At 41.8% G+C, this 12,643-nt stretch overlaps 1 protein-coding gene across 4 annotated transcripts in view; it reads right to left on the bottom strand.

The window, feature by feature from the left end:
* spri (Src homology 2 domain-containing protein sprint) overlaps window positions 1–12,643 on the bottom strand; it is a 243,129-nt gene that overhangs the window by 63,594 nt on the left and 166,892 nt on the right. The window contains exons 2-3 of one of the 4 annotated variants that reach the window (XM_053777688.1): window positions 10,106–10,614; window positions 3,620–4,265 (exon numbers count right to left, since the gene is read on the bottom strand). In XM_053777688.1, the coding sequence (XP_053633663.1) occupies window positions 3,620–4,265; window positions 10,106–10,269 (810 nt within the window). In that variant the 5' untranslated portion in view covers window positions 10,270–10,614. Of the gene's footprint in view, window positions 1–3,619; window positions 4,266–10,105; window positions 10,615–12,643 lie in introns of those variants that run through there. The other 3 variants (XM_053777690.1, XM_053777689.2, XM_053777692.2) reach the window with 3 other exon arrangements.

The following is a 12,643-nucleotide window of genomic DNA, read 5'->3' as shown; positions in this document are numbered from 1 at the left end:
GTCCCACAGGGGTCAGTCCTAGGACCAGTGCTATTTTTGATATATGTGACTGACATGATGGAAGAGATGGACTCTGAAGTGTCCCTGTTCGCAGATGATGTGAAGCTAATGAGAAGGATTAAATCGGATGAGGATCAGGCAGGACTGCAAAGAGACATGGACAGGCTGGACACGTGGTCCAGCAACTGGCTTCTCGTATTCAACCCTGCCAAATGCAAAGTCATGAAGATTGGGGAAGGGCAAAGAAGACCGAAGATAGAGTATAGGCTAGGTGGACAAAGGCTGCAAACCTCACTCAAGGAGGAAGATCTTGGGGTGACCATAACACCGAGCACGTCTCCGGAGGCACACATCAACCAGATAACTGCTGCAGCATATGGGCGCCTGGCAAACCTGAGAATAGCGTTCCGATACCTTAGTAAGGAATCGTTCAAGACACTGTACACTGTACGTCAGGCACATATTAAAGTATGAAGCACCAGTTTGGAACCCACACCTGGTCAAGCACGTCAAGAAATTAGAGAAAGTACAAAGGTTTGCAACAAGGCTAGTTCCGGAGCTCAGGGGAATGTCCTACGAAGAAAGGTTGAGGGAAATCGGACTGACGACACTGGAGGACAGGAGGGTTAGGGGAGACATGATAACATACAAAATAATGCGTGGAATAGACAAGGTGGACAGAGACAGAATGTTCCAGAGAGGGGACACAAACAAGGGGTCACAATTGGAAGCTGAAGACTCAGACGAGTTACAGGGATGTTAGGATATACCTTACCTGGAGGTTACCTAGAGGTTATTCCGGGGATCAACGCTCCCGCGGCCCGGTCCATGACCAGGCCTCCCGGTGGATCAGGGCCTGATCAACTAGGCTGTTACTGCTGGCCGCACGCAGTCCAACGTATGAGCCACAGCCCGGCTGATCCGGCACTGACTTTAGGTGTCTGTCCAGCTCTCTCTCGAAGGCAGCCAGGTGTTTATTGGTAATTCCCCTAATGCTTGATGGGAGGCTGTTGAACAGTCTTGGGCCCCGGACACATGGTGTTTTCTCCTAGTGTACCAATGGCGCCCCTACTTTTAATTGGGGGCATTTTGCATCGCCTGCCCAGTCTTTTACTTTCGTAGGGAGTGATTTCTGTGTGCAAAATTTCGAGAGTATATCAACTCTCTGAGCCCGACCATGGGCCAGGCTCGTCTGGTGCTTCTTCAGTCACAGAGTCGTCAGGAAGTGGAATAGCCTAGCAAGTGATGTAGTGGAGGCAGGAACCATACATAGCTTTAAGACGAGGTATGACAAAGCTCAGGAAGCAGAGAGAGAGGACCTAGTAGCGATCAGTGAAGAGGCGGGGCCAGGAGCTGAGTCTCGACCCCTGCAACCACAATTAGGCGAGTACAATTGAGTACACACACACACACACACACACACTGATTTGTGTTACCCATTCTTGAGTATGCAGATCTAGGAGAAAACATAGCACCAAGCATGTATCACCAAAACTACATATCAGCCATATAATTTCAGCTTCATCTGCGAAACTAGCTAACAGGAACTTTAGTAAAGAATATTTAAGGACATGCACAATTTAAGTTCATCTCGGAGAATGCAGCTCCAGCATAGAGCCCGCACCTAATGAAACATATAAACAAAGACGCAAAGGATCGCGACCAGGTTGGTGTCGAAACAGGAAAACTGACCACGAGGGGAGACTAAGCACTTGACCTAACATCCCTAGCAGAGAGCCAAGGACATGATCATGTCATATAAAATACTCAGATTAGACAGTAGAGGGGGACAGGCTGAAGAGCCAGAGTACTGAGAGAAACTTGGGAGACGGAGGAACCACAGGAACGTTACGAAAAAGTTGTGAGCATGCAGAACGAGGCAAATTGAGAGAGGGGGGTTTACCAGTAGTTTACATGTAAATAGTTCCGGGATCATCGGCCCCACGGCCATGTCTCAGACTAGTCTAGCTGGTTAACGGCCTGGGCAGTTAGGCTGTTGCTGCTCAATGAACCAAGCGTATAAGACACTGGAAGCAAAGACTAAAGCTGATAGCAAATACTTAAAAACTGACGCCAGAAGCTACTGTATAGCCAGACCGTTGTAAACTCCAAGTAGGCGAGTGTGTACAGGTGTGGCTGGTCTCCCCGCACCCGGAAACACATCCAATATTTCTATAAATGGTTTAGAAAACCGACAAGTTGATAACCGAGACACTTGGGCAACATTTGGGAATCGTTATCAAGACTGATGGACTGAACGCATCGACTCAAGGCCGAGGGACTGATTACCTCGGCTCCTCATCTTAAAAGTTCTTCTCTGTATTGGACTGAAGAAGCTACTAGATGGCGAAAAGTTTCCAGAATAAAAAGATTCCCAAATGTTGCCCAAGTGTCTCAATTATCATCATCCAGTCTTGCAGGCTGCGCTTGACGTTGGGGAGGCACACTAGGTAAAGAAGAAAAATGAACACCTGAGCTAAACTTCGTTAACGTCCGAGTAATTACCAGGTATCTAGATTCATATCCCCTCTTCAATCTCTCCGTGTGCCCCTCTGGGGGTTAAACCAGTGTTGCCAGTAAATGAAGAAGTAAGGATGGGAAAGCAAGGCAGAGAGACTGAGGTAATAAGGCAAGATGAAATGTGTATATTTATGAGTTCCGGGACTTGGATGTCTTTCAGCGTTCTGTCTATTAAAAGTCAGCAAACACGCCCCACACACCAGATTAAAAATATAATAAAACTACGCATATATAAACAGTTAGAAAACAATGATCATTTAAAGGTTGAAAACTTCAGCAATCACTCAAGCTAACCCATTCCTCTAAAAAGTTCTCAGTCTCTCTGAATACCACGCCTGATCCGTAAAGACTGAAGACAGGGCTCCACCGTTACAATATTTATCATATCAGCGGCAAATCACAAATTACACATCAAACAGCAGGATTCCTTGCTAACAATGTCACTGTAGGGAAGACAAGTGTGTCCATAATTTACAAAGTATCATCTCGTCGTCACTATTTATGTAGAAAGAGAAAGGGAGAGAGTGCGTACGAGGATTTAGGCTCCAGGCTCCAGTCTCTCAGGAGGCGTGGGTTCGAATCCCACCGCTGCTATAAAGTTTACAAGCCTGGCCTATGGCCGGGCTCCGATAGTACCAAGACTCTCTAAACTCAAAGGAATATCAAAGGTTACATAGATAATAACGTGAATACATAGATAGGACATCCAAACCAATAAGGTATAAAAATATAAATAACAAAATTCCAATATTATATATAAATATATAAGAAAGAATCCTGTGGCGTCGGGGGTGGAGGGGAATTGTCACACCATCTTTCACGAAAAGATTCAATTTCATGTACAGAAAATATGTTAAAACACATGAAATATGTATACAGGTGATGACACCTGTATACTGATCATAGCATGCTAAATGTTAAGGAATGGAAACATGCTTAATAGTACATCTAGAAATGTAACCATCAAAGAAAGTGGCACTAAGAGGTTACAAATAGGAGATTGGCACTACATAAGGTAAACTGCGGGATAGAAGAAAGAGAAAGGAGAGGGTTAGCTGTGGTAATGGTGCAAAAAAGGGTGTTAGTTAGCGCCATCTACCTGGTAGTTATCACCATCAGACCCGTCACCACTGTAGTCCATCAGATCAGAGAGTGGAAGGCAGACACCCCCAGTGTGAGAAGAGGCCGAGGTGGAGGAAGTATTGGTGTTGGAGGTGGACGAGCAGGTGGTGGAGGAGGTGTTAAAGTTTGTGGAATCCAAATGGGTGGGGCCCCCGCCACCACCCAAGCCCAAGCCGCTACCCGGCATGGACGGGTCCGTATGTACCGTACCCGGGTTCGTTAAGGAGTGTACCGTACCCTCGTGCCTGTGCTGACTGCTGGACAGGCCTCCGACACCAACACCGGCGCGTCGTACTCCACCACTGGTGCTCCGTTGCTCAGATGGCTGCTGGTGTTCGGTGGTGGAGCTGCGGGGTACTCCGACACTTCTGGGGGCAGGGGTGGGCTGTGTGTGGGGGGAGGAAAAGGTGGGGGCAAGTGTGTAGATGGGGGAGAGTGTGTGGGTGGTGGGGAAGTGTGTGTCGGAGGAAGTGGTGGGGAGTGTGTGGGTGACGTGGTGGTGATAATGAAGTGCTGCTCCTCCCTGACGGTGGTGACCTGACGTAGGGCTCTCTCCAGAGACTGTGATGACGATGACTGACTCTCCCACACTTGCCATATGCTCGTCAGCGACACCATCTCTTCTGAAACAAACAACACACTATCAGTACACCATAAATTTCACTTTACACACACACACACACACACACACACACACACACACACACACACACAAATGAGTCAGAGAGATAGTAGGAAGTATTTCTTCAGTCATTGAGTTGTAAGGCAGTGGAATAGCCTAGAAAATGACGTAGTGGAGGCAGGAACCATACACAGTTTTAAGACGAGGTTTGATAAAGCTCATGGAGCGGGGAGAGAGAGGGCCTAGTAGCAACCGGTGAAGAGGCGGGGCCAGGAGCTAGGACTCGACCCCTGCAACCACAAATAGGTGAGTACACACACACACACACACACACACACGAGCCGCGAATCGACCCCTGCAAACACAATGAGGCAAGCATTACATTTAACAAGTAGATTCATAATAAACTAGAGAACTCGCAAATCTTAATTTATCTATACACAAATAACCAGCACACAGGACACAAACTTATGACGACGCTTCGGTCCGACCTGGACCATTAACTTGTCACCCAGAAGCGGGAAGGGAAGGGAGGCAGAATATACGAGGAGGGGGGTGGGAGTAGTATAACGAAAGGACGGAATAGTATTATAGTGGGAGTAGTAGTTGTAATGATGGTAGTGGTAACAGTGGTAGTAGTAGTAACAGTAGTAGTAACCGTAGTACAAGTAGCAGTAGTAGTAACCATAGTAGTAACAGTATTAGCAACAGCGATAGTAGTAGTAACAGTAGCAGTAGTAGTTGTAGAAAAAGTAGTGCAACATTAGAGGTGAAAAAAGGGGTCAGAGGGTGGGGACTTGCGTGAAGATGATAGTAGTAGTAGTAGTAGTAGTAGTAGTAGTAGTAGTAGTAGTAGTAGTAGTAGTAGTAGTAGTAGTAGTAGTCGTAGAAGAAATAGTGGAGGTAGGACAGAACCCACCTAGGTAGAAGACAGGAAAGGTAATTAAAATATTGGAAAGGAGAAGAGGTATGGAGAGAAGATGAACATCAGATTAAGTCACGAGTGTTCTGAAGTATGAAGCATTTGACAATGTAATGATAAAAGAAAAGCATCTACAAAAACAAAGTCACGACTAAGATTCATATTAAGAAAACTTTGCACAAGGGATTCTTCAACAAGACGGCATCTTTGAAGGCTAGAAGGGTAGACAGTTTTAACAGAGGACCAGTTAAAAGGATGACCGTGATCTTTAACATGAGAGAAAAGAGCATTATTAGTGTCGGCAAGGCTAACAATTCTTTTGTGTTATTAAAGTCTCAGCAAGAGAACGGCCAGTTTTTTTTTTTCCAAAGTATTAGAAAGGACAAGAAGAGCAGGAAATGGAGTCGACTCCGGAAGCATCAATGGCGGGAGGAGAGGTACGAACTAGATTATTACAAAGGGTATTAGTTTGGCGAAAAGCAAGTTTGAGGTCTAAGGAATGGAGGGAGTTGTTGAGATTTGGAAGACTGGGAATATAGGAAAGGCAAAGAGATTTCGAAGTCGAGAGTTTCAGAAAAATTCGTTTAGCATGTGAGTAGACAGTTCATAAAATCAGAAAAGTAGCCAAGGCGAGAGAACGAACTGCGAAGAGTGGAAATTTCCGAGTCAAGAAACTGAGGGGAACAGATGCTAAGGGCAGGGAGAAAGAAATAAAAACACTTTTCTTGACAGTGGTAGCATGGTTATTAAAGTAGTGAATGTACATGGCACTGTTCACTTGCTTGCAATAAACGGAAAGAGAAAAGCCTGTCACAGTGCAACAGACATGTACATCCGGGAAAGGATGCAGAGATGGATTCCCATTCAGCTTTGAACTTGATGGAAGGAGCAAGATTGTTTAATGCCTCAAGAAAATGTTGAAAGAGACTAAGATTTATATGGGCCTCCCCGGCCCGTATAACCACTGTACCACCAGCTAGGAGCAAGATTGTTAATGCCTCAAGAAAATGTTGAAAGAGACTAAGATTTATATGGGCCTCCCCGGCCCGTATAACCACTGTACCACCAGCTAGGTTGAAAACCAGAAGAACAAGTCACACACACTACTAGCATCACGAGAGTTGCGACGGGAGAGAGGGAGAGACCAGTAAATAACTGAATTTTAGGTCTTTATGTTGTTTCCACAGACCTGTGGAAGATTTGTTTATAGAGGAAGTTCTCATTTAACGTCGTTTCGTTATAACGTTGATGAGAAAAAGAAATCAATTCCCGGCCAAATGGAAAATATGGAAAGACTAAATATCTGGATGGAGAACGTGCATCGGCGAAACTATGTTCGCTAATGTCAATTTCCTCCCTTATGGTTGTTTGTATTCAGTTTTTATGATATGTAGTGAGTTATATAACTGAAAAACATGCGATACCTAAAACAATAAAATGTCGATAATAGAATAAATATGCAACTCTACAGCACCCCAGAGCGACGTACTTCGTGGACATGGCGTCTGCAGCATTACTGCCCTTCCTCTCGGCTCTCCCTAGCCACAGGAACTTAACTCTTGTTTATATCAATTAGCCCATGGTAAAACTGGTTTCGTTATATGTCGTTTCGCTTAAGGTAGCAGTGTCCAAGAACCTATCGACGACGTTAGGTGAGGACTTCCTGTATCTGGTTAACGTACTAAACCAGTGTGGCTCAACCCACCCAGTTAATGGTCGAGGCTCGAAGCTCCACATGCTAAATACGAGACGCTACCTTGCTGTCCTTACTTAGATGTCAACTCCCTGGTTTTCTTTCTTTTAAACCTAATAATTTTTATTGATTGACTGTTGGGAGACGCAATCTGGGGGTGGTACAAGACTGAACTCTGAAATAAGCTTAGGTAGGATAACATACCCTGAAAACTTAACCATGCACAGAAAAGTACTGTAAAAAAAATCATTAGCAAACCAAAACCAGAAAAATACAAGTTTGGCGTGAGTCAGCGGATTACTTTGCCCTGGCACTTCTTTCAAACTGCGTAGTTTTACTTAATTTTTTCTACTAAAAAAATCGTGTTGACTGTAATTCTTACATTTAAGCTTTCGAACTTAAAGCTGCTGCCTAATTCAGAGACGACAGATAACAGTTAAGAAATGAGATTAATATACATATAGACAGGCATCTCTAGTGAGGGCGACTGGAGCGTCGGCTTGTAAGACTACTTGTAGACTCGCAAGGCAACCTGGCTGTTAGCAAGAATTATAATTTTATTAGAGAGTGATGGTAGTGCGTGGAGAACTGATTTGGAGGGCGCTTTTCTTACACTGATAAAAAAGGAAGGAAAATGTAACATACAAGTTGGACGGGTACACGAGTGGGTGTGAAACGGACCTGCCTAGTATGGGTCAGTAGGCCTGCAGTGTTATTTCATTTTCTTATGATATTGCAGTACTTCCATGTCTCGAGGATTTCCATCGCTCTATTTGGCGAGTGTGATTGAACTCTATGCTTTATCCATCAACGTTCTTACGGCACTATTCCAGTTAGATTTTAATTAAAAAGATATAAAGAAACGGAAAAAAAAGTGAATAACGAAGACGACTAAGCTAAATAGTAAAAATATGAAAATCAAAATAAGAAAATAAAAAGTACTACTGGATACACAATACAAAAAAAAAATACTTGAAAACATATCTGGTGAAACATTCACATCTTATGAAACACATAGCGAAATCACACACACAATATGAAGACGTTAATATGGCTTCCATGTTTAGAATTTTAAATTATGAAAATGTGAATGAATGTGATACACAAGCAAAAAAAAAAAAAAAAAAAAAAGTAAAGCACATGCACAAAATAATCACTCGTTAAAAGAAACACACAAAATCAACTTATGCGATAATTGATTACTCTGGGATCGATAGTGCCAAAAAGCAGTCTATTGACGCACCTTCTGCAACAATCAACTGTATCCCAGAGGATGTTGTGAGGTGAACCCTTGGTGGTAACCCGAACTATCCACGAAGGATTTTCTCTCTCACATTTACAAACACGCACGTCTTCTAGATGCCACACATACACAGAAACACACCATTATGCAATTGGTATAGTGGCTCGAGTCCACACTAGCATACAAACTACTAGAAGATAATGCTTGTCATGTTGGTAAATTAAGAGTGGATGACCGCCGAAGACTCATTTGGAACTTTTTTTTTTTTTGTTATACAGTTCAGATATTATATTTGCTGATAATACAAAGTTAATAGATATGTAGAGCAATCGACTGAATTATTTAAAAAAGGATCCCGGTCATATGTGGCATTTCTCGAAGGTGAGACGGGGAAATAAATGGTTAACCCAATGGTTATGAATTGTTGACCGGACAAGTAATACAATGCAATAAAATCTACAGCAGTACCATCACTGAGAACTGGAACAAATTCTCTTATTTCTTGAACTGAGGAGCAGTGGCTAGGTTTTCTCATGCATTAAGCTACCAAAGTGCATGCAAGGAAAAGGAGAGGTATTAATTTATTAACACAACTGAGGCAGAAAAGAAATTTCTGATAACAGAAAAACACTAAGGAAGACAGAAGGAATTAGATTAAAGACATCGACACCATGCCCAGCCCTTCTTGTGTAGGGTAGGTGCCCGAGTCAGAGCTTACAGCTCACAAGCCTGCCATTCCCATTAGTCCCCTTGGGGCGGGGATGGCAGACCAGAGAGGCCTAGCTTGTGGCTAGGCCTGGGGACAGTTAGTCCCAAAGATGAGGAGGTACTTGTGCCTCCTCCCATGGGAGACTTAGGTCTCAGACACTCCCTAAAGAGGGAGCCAAGGCCGGGCCACCACTTGGAAAAGGCCCGGGCCGGAAGAATACCGGCGAATCTTTAATAATAATAATAATAATAATAATAATAATAATAATAATAATAATAGATTAAGAACGCTCTTAGGGTCTGCTATGTAAATTGACTGTAGTAACTGAAATAAAATGGACAAACTAAGTGCACTTGTGCCCACAAATCTTATTGTAATCAAAGAATGATTGGTTAATGGAGTTTAAGGCCTATCGACTACACTAGGGTCTTAATTAAGACTGCACGTAACATTTTCACCACCAGACAAAAATTCAATTCTTACCACGCAAGTAAAAATTCGCGTGGCAAGAATTAAATTACGAATTAGATCGAGTGTAGACACCGTAGAGGAATTTGCGAGAGAAAAATCTTTTGACGTTAATTCCTAATAGTCTGTCATTGCATAAGAAATTCGGGATACAGTCTAAGCAAACAGTTTTATTGGCAAATCAAATTATATTAAAATTCATGAAGATAAATTATATTTATGCAGGTAAGCAAGACAGATTTTAGTATGGTGTAATTCGCAAAAAAAGGTGCGTATGTGCAACCGAGTTAACGAGATTAAGCATACTGCAAATACCCACAAATCAAAATAGGAAAATAGGTCATGGTATACATTAGAACCGAAGATTTTGAAAGAATTAACTATTTTATTCATTTGGATAAGGTTAGAATGGAGAGTACTCAATGACAGACGGACAAAAAATAAAAGAGAAGAGAGACACGGAGATAGTACTCTTTGTTAACGATACAATAGACAGAATTTAATTAGGCAAAACTGTATGGCGTGCATGGAATATGAAAACGGTGATCATAACTAGTTTGTATCAGTGTATTCGAGCCAGGGCAATGAGAATAAATTTCAAGTCCCAAACAGGTATTTACACAATTCACAAATTAAATTAGTACTCTGTAATCATCAGTTAGCAGTTATAGCAAATACCAGTCAGCAAGCAAAGCAACAGCAGGCGGGGCAACACCAACATCACTAAAATATCAAGTATTAATGCTAAAAGCAACAGAATTCATATGCGCGCGTCATCTGCATACATGTGTTCAATACGGGCACACCTGTTGTATCGCCAGCAGATACAGTTGCGTTTCCTGTTGCTGCAGCTGGGACACTTCCTCCACTGTGGTGGGATGAGTCGCCTGGGATCTAGTCTGTTCCTTATTTTGGCTAAGGTTGTGCGACTCCTCGTCCTCTTCTCAGTGATCACCAATTTCTCGTGCATCGCTGCTGGTCACTTCTCGGTGTTTTACGGTATGATGTATAGGTAACGTTCAGCTAGGAGGCACGACGGAGTATACACAGAGTGTAGCACAACTTTTCAGTAGTAGGCTATACAGCCCACAAACCTTACGTCAGCTGATTAGATAATTCATAGATCACCCACCAGCTCCCAACGTATTCACTTAGACAATATCCAGGTTCATATTGTATTATTATTAACTATTATTTGTCACATGTCCACAAATTAAACGTAAGGTAGTTTTCTGTTCTTAGTAGCAAAAATAACTTTCAGTGCTCCGGCCTTTCACTCATTAAAATGCCACAGCATGGTCTAATAAATAATTTTCTATGGGTAAATTAAAAACATTAATTAAACATTTAACAAATCATTAAGACATTTTCTAAGAGCATACTTATAAATAATCCATCTATTAAGACACTGATTACCCTCAGAGGAAGCCGTCCATTAACAAACAGGCATCAACAGATAACACTTGTCTGATTATCACTGCAGGATAACATCAATGAAAAAAAAGTCAATGCCAAGAAAAAATAAGATTAAAAAATCTATAACTATAGTATTACATGTACTGTAGGCATCCGTATTTTGACAACGTAATATGTGAAAATTACTGATAACGAAAAAAATAAACAATAGGGCCATGTTGCATATTACTCGCATTAACGTTTGAAGTGATGAAAACAAATTAAATAAAATTAAAGATAAAGGAGGGTGAAGTAGTAGGCATGGAACGCATAAATTATTTTCTTTTATGGCAGGAAGTGTGTTACTGGTTTAGAAAAAAGGCATGACTTAGGTCTAAAAATATAACCCTTGAAAGTAACATCCTCACTGGTAGAAAGATTGGTTAGATAAATTAACAGATTATTTTGTAATCGAGACAGGAAAAGGAGACTGTTTCTGTGGGGTGGGGATGGATGATATAGTTAGCAAGTTAAATCTCGTGTAATGGAAGCAATCCCATTATCCGCCTCAGTACCTAGTGGAGGCAATGGCAGGAATGTGACGGATACAGTTCAATGTAAACAAAAGTAAGATCCTAAGCCTAGGAAAGTAAATCACCATGCAACCTACAAGCTAAATAGTATAGAACAAATCAAACCGGGTGGGGGAAAAAAGAATGGACAGAGGAATAAATGGTAAGGTGCTTCAGACTACTTGAAAGACAGGACACATGGATCTGTACTGAGACTCCTACCCTTCCTATGTTAATGACCTACAAGAAAATATCAGGTTCCAAGTCTTTTGCTTGTTGATATAGAACATGAAGAACAAGAGCAGAAAGCAGAAGTAACTCCATGGAGACCTGGGCAGACTGCAGAAAAGGTTCAATAAGTGGCTATTCGAGTTCAATCCAAACTGAATGGTCATGTGGATTGGAGGAGAGAGAAAACTGAAGACGGTGCAGTTTAAGGGGTTAAAATATGCAAACATTAGTACACATTAACCATATAACTTCAGAAGCATTTTATGCAAGACTAGCATACCTCACAACAGCATTCACAGAATATACGGCCCCAGCGTGGAGCCCCTTCCCCCATCTGTTAAAGCATTTGCAGAAATTAGAGGGGAATCAAAATTTTGCAATCAGACTAGTCCTAGAACTGTGAATTCCACGATTTACGAAACACTAAAACTATTGAGTTATTCAAGGTTTTCACAAGGCAAAATTGCCAAAAACCTGGCAATTTTTTGCAACCATGGCAACCAATTTTCAGTATATTTTTTAATTTCCTGCCATCGTGACCAATTTGTCAAAAAAGATATATTCACAATATAATCAAAGCAATTTTATGTCCATCTGCCGCAGTCTAAATTACGTCCACATTTCTATCCAAGTTATAGACTATAAAACCTCCAATCAAGAAAATGGTAAAATACCCCATATTTAGGCCGAAAAATGGGGTGCCGAGTTCTTACTCAGAACTGAGAGGAACTTCCCGAGAAGAGGTTGAAAGAATCTAACTTGGCCTTGGCTGTAAGGACTAGAGCAGATATGATTACGATGCACACAATATTAAGCAAAGTTGTAGAACAGATAGGAATAAGAGTTCAGTATTTGAGTTAAGGTTTTAGTGGACAAGGGGAAATTGAAGAAAACTCAAAATACTTCTTCTCTTATGCCAAATCTAAGGGTAAAACAATATCCAGTATTGGGTCCTTGATTAGGCGAGATGGAACATACACAGATGACAGCAAAGAAATACGACTCGATGTTCAGCAAGCCGTTACCCAGACTAAGGGTCGACAATCTAAATTACTTTTTTTACGAACGAGACCCAAAATTTGGTCATCTCAAAAATCTCTAATGTTATCTTAACACCACAAGACTCTGAAAAGGCAATAAATGATA

Source organism: Cherax quadricarinatus, chromosome 18, assembly GCF_038502225.1.
Source record: "Cherax quadricarinatus isolate ZL_2023a chromosome 18, ASM3850222v1, whole genome shotgun sequence".
Classification (NCBI taxonomy): domain Eukaryota; kingdom Metazoa; phylum Arthropoda; class Malacostraca; order Decapoda; family Parastacidae; genus Cherax; species Cherax quadricarinatus.
The sequence above is the reverse complement of the archived record's forward strand: the minus strand, read 5'-3'. Positions and strand labels throughout refer to the sequence as shown.